We start from the raw sequence: 12,440 nt of genomic DNA on the forward strand, positions 1-12,440 counted from the left end.
CTGTAAAGGCAAGACGCCCCATAATTTCACATACTGTTTTATAAAGCCCAACATTGTAGTGTTATTTTCATTATTTTGGAGAAGAAGAAAAAAAAATCATGTTTGTTTTTTTTCATGGCTTTTTCTGTGGAGGCCGCGGAACGGATTGTTGCCAGTGGCACCACCTTAAACTATTTGTTTTGGTGTGAATGAAATATGATAGAGGCCAGCACCAGCTATTTGCCTCAACACATTTGAAGATGGGAGGTGTTGAGAAATGACTGCAAGTTAATAACTCCAAGCAGCCGCATCTGCTCGCATGTGTTTGGGCTTGTCTTTGCCTCACACCCAGAGGCTACAATATCCAATGAAAGAGGCTACAGGTAAGCACTGTGGATAGTCAGCTTTGTTTGCACATGTCGAGAGGAGCGAGCGATAGTGAGTTTATTGGCTACCAGGCGAGAGAACTCGGGGAAGACCCGAGAGAAGGTTGGGGGATGTTAGAGGTGGTTGCAGACGATGGGAAAGGATGCCGCGTTGTGACGACCCCTAACGGCACAAGCCCGAACTTGATACATTTCTGCCCAAACAAGTCCTATTTTATATTTGTTATAGTTGCCTGATTACATTTTGTCCAGTTTCCTCCTTGGTTAAAAAAACACACATTTAAATGTTAATAAAATTGAGTGCTGTATTTTATTTGTTCTAGTTATAGTTGTGTGATTAAAAAGTGATAATACTTCGTCAAGTTAAAAGCTAACAAAGCCGGAGGGTGATGATTTGAAGAAAATCCCCGATGCGTAAGCAAGGAGCCAAACAGGAAGTGGACGCATACGTCACGAATGCGTCGCCGTTTATTTACGCCTGTAGGCCAATCAAGCCCACCCATTCGCGGTGACGTCACACGGCGTACTCCAGAAGAGAGCGCGAGAAAAAAAGGGGGGACTATAAGGGAGCCTGTTTTTCTTATAGCCTTTTTCTTCTTTCCCCCAGCCTCGGCCAATGTCCGTTAGTCTAATCGCCGAGCTCGGAAGCAGCAACCGGCCAGCCAGCAGGTAGGCGGGCGGCCTCGCTGCGTTCGGCCATGCTGGAGGAGAACCGCGGCTACGGGCTGTCCGGCGGCTCGTTGGCGAACGTCTCCGTGTTTCACCTCAAACTAACTGACAGCGCGGCGACAGCCATTAGCAACCTCCACCGCGACAAGGTAAGCTAACTCAATTAGCCGCATTTAACCTCCATTGCGCTTAACCTTAAAAAAAAAATAAAGTCACACTTGTAAGTTGGAAAAGGAATTCCGTGTTACATAAGAGAATGCGGAAAGAACGGAGTGGCGGTTGAGGGGCAGTGGTGGGAAGTAACGAAGTACAAATACTGCATTACTGATCTAAACATTTTTATCCGGCATCTGTTCTTTCATTGAGTGTCTATTTTGGACTACATGTTAGTTTAACACCCTGCGTTTGTACTCCGATGTTTATACTTTTTAAGTACCACCTGTAAAGAGATACTGAGCTTTCCAAGTTGAGGCAGTTTATGTACATGTAGTTGCCTACATATTGCGCACATATAGAAATCATCATTATTCCCCTGTACACATGCATACAATTTCATTACACTCAAAGTAATGTGTTCAAAAAGTTCCGACATTGTTGACTAGTCTGACTTGTACTTTTCAAACTCTTTTGAAGACAGCAAGCGATCCACACATTATCAGGTTATTTTCAAAATTATTCTGCAAATTAACACCTCTTACAGAAATACACTTTTGCTTTTTTTTTCATTCTTTAGATTTTTTGTTTAGTTACTATGATACTTGTCCCACACAACTTGGCAATTGCGATTCTGAACTAAGTCCTAAAATTTCAGCGTACAAAGTGGTACCTTGGCTCACGAACTTAATTGGTTCCCACAGAGAGTATGTGAGCCGAAAAGTTCGTCTTCCAAACAAGTATTTCCCATAGGAAATCATTGAAATGAGAATAATCCGTTCCCAGGTCCCCATAAAACACACTTTTCTACTAAAAAAGCCTTAAAACTACACAAAATATACCTTATTTTATGTATAATAAATGTGCTAATGTATTGTAATTAAAGAAATACACTGTACTGTATAATAAAGTGTTTTTATTTGCAAAACTTGCAACTTGCCTTTGTGATGGTACAGTAGTTGAAGGCTTGATGGAATGGAGTGGGAGGAGGAGGGAGGGAGGGAGTTACTGTTTGGAAGGAGAGTCCTCCGGTGTGGCTTCTCTTCTTTGCTTCTTAGGAGACTCTTTATCCTTGTTGCTGACCTAAAAACCTCTTAATTGACACCTGTTGCTTTCTGAGTTGTAAGGTCTTACGAAACTGAGGCATCACATTATCATTCATCATGTTGATGATTCTCATAGCCACAGTCTTTTCTGAATGGTACTGTTCGACAAAATCCTGCACATCACTCCACTTTGCTAACATGGTCTTGATGCTCTCACTTGATGCTGACAAGCGCGCGCCTCGTTCGTGTTTGTCGATGATCTCCTTCTTCTGCTCGACCGTAATTTTCTTCAATGTCTTCTTAGGCTTAGCCTTTTGTGGGGTCTTTTTCGGTCCCATGGTAGCAAAAGTACACTCCAAAAGTACTCCAAAATGATCCAAAATGTCTACCGAACACAAACCACGTCCGCACTCAAACAAAGGGGGCGACGAACTGGGACGCCGCGAGCGCGCGTCAGCTTCTCGTGATTTCTCGTGTCGCGAGATTTGGTTCGTCCGCCGAAAACCAGTTCGTCAGCCGAGACACGATGCTCGCGAATTTAATGTTCGTGAGGGGAAAAGTTCGTGAGCCGAGGTACCACCGTATTTAATTTGACATTTCTTATTGTTTACAAACATGAAAATATACGGTGAAACAACAAAAAGGTGTCATATGATCACAATGTTCCCCATTGGACACTTTTTTCCACATGTCTCTGCTCACGCACAGTTCTCCTCTCTTTCAGGCTTCATTCGCACCTCCCACCATCTGTTTCAATGGAAACCAAGGGGTAAGAGAATCCTCTCCTTATCGTTTCAGTAAAAAATGAAATTTTGTACACATTCTAATTCTCTGTATGTTTGTTCGCCCGATGTAGAAAATCACAATTCCCTGCTCCAAGAACGGCGGCGATGCCAGGGTCTTCATGTTCGGCGTCACCAACGTGGCCTGCGACAATCCACACGGCAGCTTCGACTGCATCCAGCAAGTCGGCTCTGGGTGAGATAAAAATGCCATGTTAACCAGCCGCCCGTTTTCCACTTATCACCAATCCTCATTCTCAACGAGCTCATCGGGAGCAAGAAGTGTAATCTACAGATTTAAACCAAATTGAGAATGCATTTTACCGACTAAACCAACCCTTGAAGGAAGTAACACCCTAAAACAATGCAGCCAATTTTTGCTAGCATTGACTGGTCAGTAGGATTGGGCGGTAATACGGTAATACGGTATCCCGGGGTGTCCAAAAATGGCAATGGTGCCACTGTCAATACCGTCATTTAAAAAACAAAAAACCTCCAGCGTATAATGACCTATTATGATATTAAACTTTTTTTTTTTTGATAACACAACATTTGTAGTTGTTTTCAAATCACTAATGCTATAACAATTAATATCACTATAAGAGTTTAAAATAGTAAGCTGTTAGTCATGTGACAGTCACATGACCCGCTCAGACGCAGCGAGGCAAAAATGACCAGTCAGCACAGCTCGGTTAAGCGGTCCCTTAAAACAGTGGTCCCCAACCACCGGGCCGCGGACCTGTACCGGGCCGTGGGCACCTTTGGACCGGGCCGTGGCGGGCCGTACAGTTGAAAGAATAAAAAAAAAAAACTTACCGTACTTCCGGTTAATTGATTAGCCGAGGCTTGAAAATATTTTATTTTGAAAAGGGACCAGATTCTCTCTGTTTACGACGGACTCTTGACACATGTCAAGGTGCTAATTATCTCAGTCGCGTTTTATTACCCTTGTTATGGTAGTGGACTTGCGTTTGTTGTCGTAGCCTTTTATTAATCAGCCGACGAACAGCCAAGCCCCTCCCCCCAAACTCACTGGGTTGCCAGTCCGCCAAAGTTGTGGACATGTATGAACCGGTCCGTGGTGAAAAAAAGGTTGGGGACCACTGCCTTAAAAAGAAGAAAACTGCTACAATTTGGCAGCAGGTGTTTGTGTGTTGCGTAGATGTGGAGTGTGCGCCCACAGCGGGGTCCACTAAAAGAGTCCGAGAAACAGTTTGTAAGTGTTGGAGGGCCGTAGGAGTGTGTGCGCGTCCGCGGGGATCAATGTATGCTACGCTAATGCTATCAGCTTTCTCCGCGGCGTCAAAGGAGCGCATGCACGTCAGCGGCACACACTTCGGCTAAAGACGTGCTGTCAAATGTCACACAAAAGATTAATACACTACAAAAGCAACCGGAGCACACGGTGTACAGATCTGTGACCATTAACTCCTAGACAGATTGGCTGTTGTCAGTGCAAGATAAGCCTTTTTTTTTTTTTTTAAGTCTAAAATTAGCAACGGTATTATTGTATACCCCAGTGAAATGTGGAGACGATAAAACGGCGTCACAACTTGAATACCGCCCAACCCTCCTGGTCAGCAGTCAATTAAACAGTAGACGTCATTAGCCTTAAATGCTAAGAAAGCGCGGCTCGGCGTGCGTTGCAGCTTGGCGCAGCAGGAGCTGTCGTGCCTGGGCGTGATCCAGAAGAAGATGACGGTGAGGGCCACGGACGACTCGTACGACAAAGCCCTGCAGAGCATGGCGCAGGCCGAGGAGGACAACCGCAGCCGGGGGGCCATCGTCATCAAGCAGGGGGGTCGCTTCAAGCAAGGTAAGGCGCCGTGGCCGGCGGGGGACATTTACAAATGGGAAGTTGGCATGGGGAATTTTGGGAAATGTTACATTTACTAAGGGATAGGACTGGGCGATGAATCGTTTTTTTATTTTAAATTATTATTAATTTAATTAATTAAGTGTTTTGTTGTGGACGATTAAAAGAATTATAACATTGATAGGTTTCTTTTCCCCTCCTTTCATTGTGCCACGATAAAATAAAAGCAAAACTTTTTAAGTTCTTAGTTTATAAAAAAAGAAAGGAAAAAAAAAAATATATATAATATAATATAATATAATATAAAATCAAATAAATTAAAAAAAAAATTTTGTTAAAAAATCTGAGATTTTATTTTTAGGCAAAATCGCCTTAATTGAATACAAATGTGTGATTATTATGCTATTAACTGCGGAATGTTTGTAACTTTGAAAAATCCCAGATCATACCCAATGACTTTGTCTAATTAAGTGGAAATTGAGTCATTTCTAAAAAATCATGTTGAACTTCTTCCGCTCGGGTAGCTTTTTTTTAACTTCTTCTTTTTCACTTTGTCATTCTGCAACATCGTGTCCTCCTACTTCCTGTCTGTGGCGTGTTGGGTCGACCTCACGCAGCCTGGTTCAAGTGACACGATTCAGACGTTTGACTCAAGTAGCACAATTGGCTATTGGTAATTTGCCAATGCGAGCGCAGGGCAAACGCGTCATGGAAATACACCGAGCGCAACGCAATCCAATCCAGTCTGTCAGCAAATTTGACTAATTTTAGAGCCGAGTGTTAATTTTGACGTTTGTGATCTTATATGAATGAATTAGAGAAAAACTAAACTGAAAATCCACTTGTATTGTTTTCATTTCAAACGTTGTCTGATGCCACGCCCCCTGCAGGTAAGAAGGTGACAGTACGCGCCCCGGCGCCGGCATTGGCCAGCCTGACCAAACCCCGGCAGACTGTCAAGTCCCTTATCTCGGGCAGCAGCGTCAAATCGAGTGCCGCCACATCCAAGGGCCGGAAAGGTGGCGGTGCGTCCAATGGGAGGTGCAACGTGCAGCAGCGGCCAATCAGAGAGCGGGTGACGCACCTGCTGGCCCTCAGGCCCTACAAGAAGCCCGAGCTCATGTTGAGGCTACAAAAGGACGGACTGACGCCGCCTGATAAAAACACGCTGGACTCTGTGCTCAATGACGTAAGTGCGAGTACTTCTGTTTTCTGTAGTCCTCTTTAACTCTTTGACTGCCAGACGTTTTCAGAAAAGGGATGCCGTGGGTGCCAGCCGATTTTAAGCATTTTGACTGATCTTTCAAGGTCCACAGAAAATTATGTGTTTGGACTAAGGAAACACACATACTACCAAATGAAAGAATGGACTCTCATCTTTCATCAGAAAAAGTTTGTTTCTACCTTATTCTGTTCTTCGGTAATCAACAATAGAAAATGGTTACTTTCACCAAAATGCTCTGTTTTGAAACAAAAAGCGGAGAAAAAGAGCTTTTTGTGAAGCGATGTTATTTCATGCACTCTAGTGAATTCTACACTTCTTTGTGTCCATGAATGATGCCACAAACACCTAAACAGTGCTTTACTTCTGTAATACACCACCACCAACAATGAAAAAGTGTTTTTAGATTGCAAAATACGTTTATTTCCATTCAACAGTGTAACAATTTGACAAAACAATTTCGCAAACTATTTACAAATGTGTGCATCTGTGGTACTACTTACAATTATGTGGATGTTTCAAATACAGTTTTTCTTTTTGTAACACTGCCCTGCGTGCAAGGAGACGGAGCAGGATTTGCACAACAGAGTAGTTTCACTACCGATTGTCCCTTTCGCGTGCAGACGTTACACTTTCTTGACGGCCTTTTTTTCTGGGGGATAGCAAGTAGCAGACTGTACACACTCCTCCGATGAATATGCATTGGACTCGGGGCACTCTTCGTCGTCCGATTGAACGTCCGCCTGAGCGTGCTCGGTTGTGCTCCGCGTTTTCCAGTGTTAGCATCGCTAGCCCGTGAACCTTTATGACGTCGTCATAGCCGCCGCGTCAGCGCTTGCAACTTCGGCGTCAACCTCGGAGTCACCATCAACGATGATGATCATCGTCGTCATCAATGTGCTCTTTAGCGTTGGTCGATGCCTTTCGTCTTTGAAAAAAATTCCCAAGTGTGAGCTGCTTGCATCCGGTCGCCATTGTTTGCTTCTTCAGCCATCTAGCGCCGCCTCACGTCTTCTACTGCCGCGTCAATGCTTCCAACCTCGGAGTCACCATCATCATCATCGATGATGATCATCGTCGTCATCAATGTGCTCTTTAGCGTTGGTCGATGCTTTTCGTCTTTGAAAAAAATGCTCAAACGTGAGCTGCTTGAAACCGGTCGCCATTTTCGCTTCCCTTCCCCAGCCATTGTCCCCTCTAGCTCCGCCTCACGTCTTCTACTGACGCCTACCCAATCTTGTCAAAAGAGAGTCATTGCTGCCATCTAGGGGCCAAAAATAGTCATTAGGCTAACTAGATCTGCTTGAAACTTTCACCACAGCTGGCCAAGGCTTTCCTCCACCCGTTTCCAAAATAAAAAATTGGAGAACGTCTTTTAACGTCCTTGGCGGCCCTCAGTAGGTTTTTACTAAACGTCATTTAACGTTTTTGGCAGTCAAAGAGTTAAGGTGGTGGGTGATTTTTTTGGGGGGGACTGGTCGCCAGCCACTCGCAAGGCACTTATACTAGGCTCAACAAAATAAATCAAAATGAATGAATGCATTTTTGATAACGAATTCAGGAAAATAATCAACCAAATGATTGCTTGTGGGCCCGATGCAAGGCAGCTTTATTTTTATGGGCTGCATTTCATACACGAGGTAACTTTACTCGCTTAAAAGCACAACATTTAAACGCATTTAAAAATAAAAGAATGGTCACCAAATGACTCCCTTCTTGAACCACTTTAGGACTTTTGAACTATTTTGTCCTTTTTAAGTTTCCAAGCTGTTCAACCGTATGTTAAAGGGCTGTGCAATTAATTGAAATTCAATTATAATTTCAATTATTACACTCCACAATTACAAAAATAAAAGATTATTAATAGTAATTTTGCGTTGTTTATATGTATATATTTGCACCTTTTCTTATTTTAAAATCGTTTTGGGTCCAAAAGGAACTTGTGGAACTTAAGTGTTTCAAAGAAATGTATTTATCTTAATATATTTTTTTTTACATGTTTAAACACTTTCTTGTTTTGTACCAAATTGTGATTTCAGCTATTACCAAATGAATCGTGATTAATATTTTTTTCATAATCAAGCAACCCCAGTATGTTCTGTTCTGATAAAGAAACATAGTTGCCCAAATTTGGGCCACACCAGCCCTTGGTGCTGATGTGTTTTTTTTTTTTTGGTACATTCTGTGCTTGCAGGTCGGCCAACTTAACAGCAGAGACAACACGTTTGTGCTAAAGGACGGCCTGTACAAGGAGCTGCAGAAAGACTGGCCCGGTTACACGTTGGGAGACCAACAGCTCCTCAAACGCATCCTTGTCAGGTAGCTCCAAAACGCAAAGAATTGAAACTGAAAACTGAAACTGAAATTGAAAACCGTAGATGTAAAGTGTGTTTACTCTAAATTGAGGATAATCGCTACGGAAAACAAATTAATGCGTGAACATTTCACTCGTGCCGTCTAGGAGACTGTTCCAACCTCAACAGAACCTCCTCACCGTCCCCGAGACCCAGGTGAGCCCGCTACGGGACACGCCCAACTCGTCGCCGGCACACCTTCCCAAACCCGCCCCGGCGGAGGAGTATACCGACCCCCTGGCCAGCAAGAAAACCCGCATATCGCACCTGACCCGCAAAGCCGCGGCGGCGTCGGGCGACGACGTCCGTTCCGAGCACTCGCTGGACCCCCGCAAGCTTTTGGACTCCTTGTCGGCGGCGTGCGGGCAAGAAGCGGCCCGCGTGACGAGCGACCCGCTGCCCGGCGTGGACAGAAACTCGGTCAAGAGGAAGAAGAGCAAACACAGAGAGCAGGTGAGCATGACAAGGGTTCGCTTCTCAGCTCGGCGCGGGGACCCGCGAGTTAATCCGTGCAAATATTTCTAAAAGTTGACTTCGATCCAAATTCAAACTGTTGAGCTCATTCAGGACTTCTTGAGAATAATATCCGTGTTCTGTTGTACTGGACCTAATTAGGGTGGCAGGTCAGCGGGCGCTTCTCCGCTATTGGGTTGCACCCTGGACTGGTCGCCAACGAGTTACAGGGCACGTAGAGAAAAATGACCATTCGAGCCCTTCATTCGTTCCAGGCTTTTTTTTTTCATGACTTTATTCCAATATGACTTCAATTTAACTTTAAAGCAACCTTTGTTTTGTCTGTAAAACTTTATTCTCTCAGTACTAATCTGGCCACAATACTTGAAGACGGAAATTTACTCGCGGGATTCGGGATTCTCATGTTAGCAAAATTTCCGTTTTTCCAAATTCCAACGATGTACCTTTTTACCATTTAAAATGTATTAAACATTTTCTTCCGTTTTAACTGTGACTTAAGAAAGAGGAGAAGAAAAGAGGTCGCAAAGAAAGGAAAACCGAGACCAGCTCACCCGATCGAACGACTCGAGTTGCTGCGGACCGTACAGGTGAGCCCCTTTGAATATTGTATATAAATATACTTATTTATAGCCGGGCTGGGCGATTAATAATTTTTTAGATTCACTGACTCCAGTTTATTTGTGAGAATTTTTTTAATTGATTTATATTTTATTTATTTACTTTTTTGCTTCCGTAGTTCAAACCTTAAATGAACAACTTAGTTGCCAACAGAGAGAAGCTAGTTCACAAAAACACAATCACAGGGATGTGATTTTTCCGCTAATTCGCGGAATTCTGCTTTTTTTATCTCCCCCCCCCCCCCCCCAAAAAAAAAAATAATTTGATTTTTTTTTTTTTTTTTTTTTTTTTTTTTTTTTTTTTTTTTAGTAGTTCATTGTGTATGCACATGACTCCGACAGATAACATCTTCTGCTATAACAAAGACATTTGTGGTATGCTCTAATATGAGTTACTTTTCATTTGGTCATGATACAATTATTTGTTCATGAAATTTGAACTCTTCAACATTATTTATGTGTTAACTTAGTAATCACATTAGTTAGATATGATGATATTCTCAGTGATAGTTTTTAAAAGCAAAGGCAGTCCAATGTTTTTGAATGTGACTGATTTTGAGTTGACTAAAACTGCCATTTTATATGGGATAGTTCAATATACATTGAAAATTTATGCTGTTGTTTTGTCTATTTCTTTGTCATGTGAGTGCATTGAAAGTACTTAAAAACACGGAAAACCCATGAGCTCCGGGGGGCTTCGCTAGGGTGCCAGCGGCCCCCAGACCCCCGGCTAAATTTTCAGATAATTTCACTTTGGTCAAATCACATCCCTGCAATCAGTGTTGCCAATATGGCCATTTTCCTGATCCATCTAGTGACTTCTTTTTTTGGGGGGAGGGTTGTTTTTTAAGTGACAACTTTAATTCCGCTGAAGAAAAAGATAAATGTAATTTTTTTGTCTTCTGCTGTAAGTGAAGGGGAAAACAAAATTCGAAATATTTTCGTGGGGGAAAACAAAATATTTTAGGAACATGTGGCCCAGCTCAAATTGATAGTATTTTATGTATTTTTAATTTTCTTTTTTTTTTTTAACCCATTGAACTTTTGTTGACAGAAGCCGCCTACGTGACGTTTGACTCCGACTGCCTTCAAGCATCTGAGCAGAACACGGATTATTTGGCGTGAGTAGACGATCAACTCCTCAAGTCTGTTTTGCTTCTGTATTTTCTTTTTTTTTTTTTTGGTGTGTTTATGGTCGCACACTTCAGACACAACTATTTGAATACAAAGTTCAATTTTCTAAATGGCCCCTTTTAAACTTCCGGGTATTCGATTTTATACCCTTCCACATTGTTTGTGGATATCTTTGTCCACATAGGATGTTTTTTTTTTTTTTTTTTTTTGGTGCTATGTTTACTCGGCTCTGTCCTAAAGAACTGTAAACTGGGACGAGCTGATGCAACCAAAAGACAGCATGAGTTGATAAAAATACATGAAGATGACCTTTCATATTTAATTGCAATATGGGGGGAGGGGGGGGGGTTACAATTAGATTAGTCAAAATCGTTGAACGCTTAATGATAGTGAAACCCATTTTCAAATTGATTTTCACACATGACCAGCACGCCGTCGATCCCGATCGCTCGCATAATCTTGACGAATTTTCCGATTGCTGCGACGGCGTCCGCAGGATTTACACGGACATCAGCAGCCCGGCTCAGCGGCAGCGCTACAAGGAGGAGTTCAACAAGGAGTACAGCGAGTACCGCGACCTGCACGCCCGCATCGACGGCGTCACCCGCCAGTTCATGGAGCTCGACACGCAGCTCAAGCAGCTCCACCACGACTCGCACAGATACAAGGTTAGGAGGGGGAGGGGCTTACGGCTGCTTGATATCCACCCAGCGTCGTTTGTTTCACAGATAACCCAATTGTCGTCGTCTGTCACCTTTTTTACAGACTATTCACAATCAAATCGTCCAGGATTATCGCCAAATAAAAAAGGTTGGTCATTTTCAAAAATGTGCCGCACTGATTTTTGTATTTCTGCACGACCGCAACCATTTCTCCCGTCGCCCTTTCTTACCAGTCCAACCCAAGCTACAGCCAAGACCGCCTGCACTGTCAGTACCTCCACAACAAGCTGGCTCACATCAAGAAGCTCATATCCAAGTTCGACCAGCGGCAAATGGGGCAGCAGTCGGCCCCCAACTGACGAGGAGAAACTCCTCCAGGGAACGTTGCGTTAACAGGGCAACCGGCAACTCTGGTCTCGCTGCATGGACGGTCGCCGGTCGGCTGTGACGGGTCGCGCACCCGTCGGCTGGCGTGTGACGCTGGCTACTGCCAAGGACGTATGGAGCTGCAATCGCAAGCAGTGACGCACACACGATGGCACTGTGACGGAGGCGAAGAAAAACACTTTTTCGTGGGAGTATTTTTATTGTCCATGTTCACACTGAGAAGACACTGCTGTCCTCCTGATTTTTATTTTTGTTTTGTTTTTTTTTGTTCAAGGAAAAGCTCGTCAGTGTTGCTCCTATTTAAGGTACAGACATCTGGTGTTGTTCAAGGTGTTGGAATCCGTATTCAGGGATTTTTTTCAATGTGTTGCTGGATGTTGAAAGGATTCTAAGGTTGAAAACACTTTTTGCATGCTTCATGTCTTACAGAACGCATGCATGCCAATGAGTCTATTTTGCGTATGTCATTTTTGTTCACCTTCATTGCCTCAGTTATAATAAAAGAGTTTTAAAAATGGATGTGAATAAATGACATTTAACTGTATTGATACTTAGCATTGAAGCAGTCTGCCTGTAATTGCTGTTTATGTTGCATTATCACACCTGTGTGTGGACTGGAAGAGCATCCAAATAACAAGGATGGGTTATGTTTGGTTTCCAAGGTGCCTAGTACAGTGGCTTTATTTTTTATTTTTGTTTAATCCAGTACATAATGGAAATAGCTAGTTACTGTTTTTTAAGTTAAAAAAATGGTGAAGA

The 12,440-nt window shown here is 43.1% G+C and overlaps 1 protein-coding gene across 1 annotated transcript; it reads left to right on the forward strand.

The window, feature by feature from the left end:
• Window positions 1–883: 883 nt before the first annotated feature.
• On the forward strand, window positions 884–12,198 carry LOC144048769 (RNA polymerase II elongation factor ELL-like). The gene is made up of 12 exons (XM_077561085.1): window positions 884–1,183; window positions 2,958–3,002; window positions 3,090–3,211; window positions 4,665–4,831; window positions 5,722–6,020; window positions 8,248–8,372; window positions 8,515–8,860; window positions 9,381–9,468; window positions 10,553–10,619; window positions 11,129–11,300; window positions 11,398–11,442; window positions 11,528–12,198. Exons 1-12 carry the CDS (start codon window positions 1,064–1,066, stop codon window positions 11,651–11,653), a joined length of 1,722 nt encoding a protein of 573 aa, XP_077417211.1. The 5' UTR covers window positions 884–1,063; the 3' UTR covers window positions 11,654–12,198.
• Window positions 12,199–12,440: the final 242 nt, after the last annotated feature.

The sequence above is a fragment of the Vanacampus margaritifer genome, chromosome 1, assembly GCF_051991255.1.
Source record: "Vanacampus margaritifer isolate UIUO_Vmar chromosome 1, RoL_Vmar_1.0, whole genome shotgun sequence".
NCBI lineage: Eukaryota > Metazoa > Chordata > Actinopteri > Syngnathiformes > Syngnathidae > Vanacampus > Vanacampus margaritifer.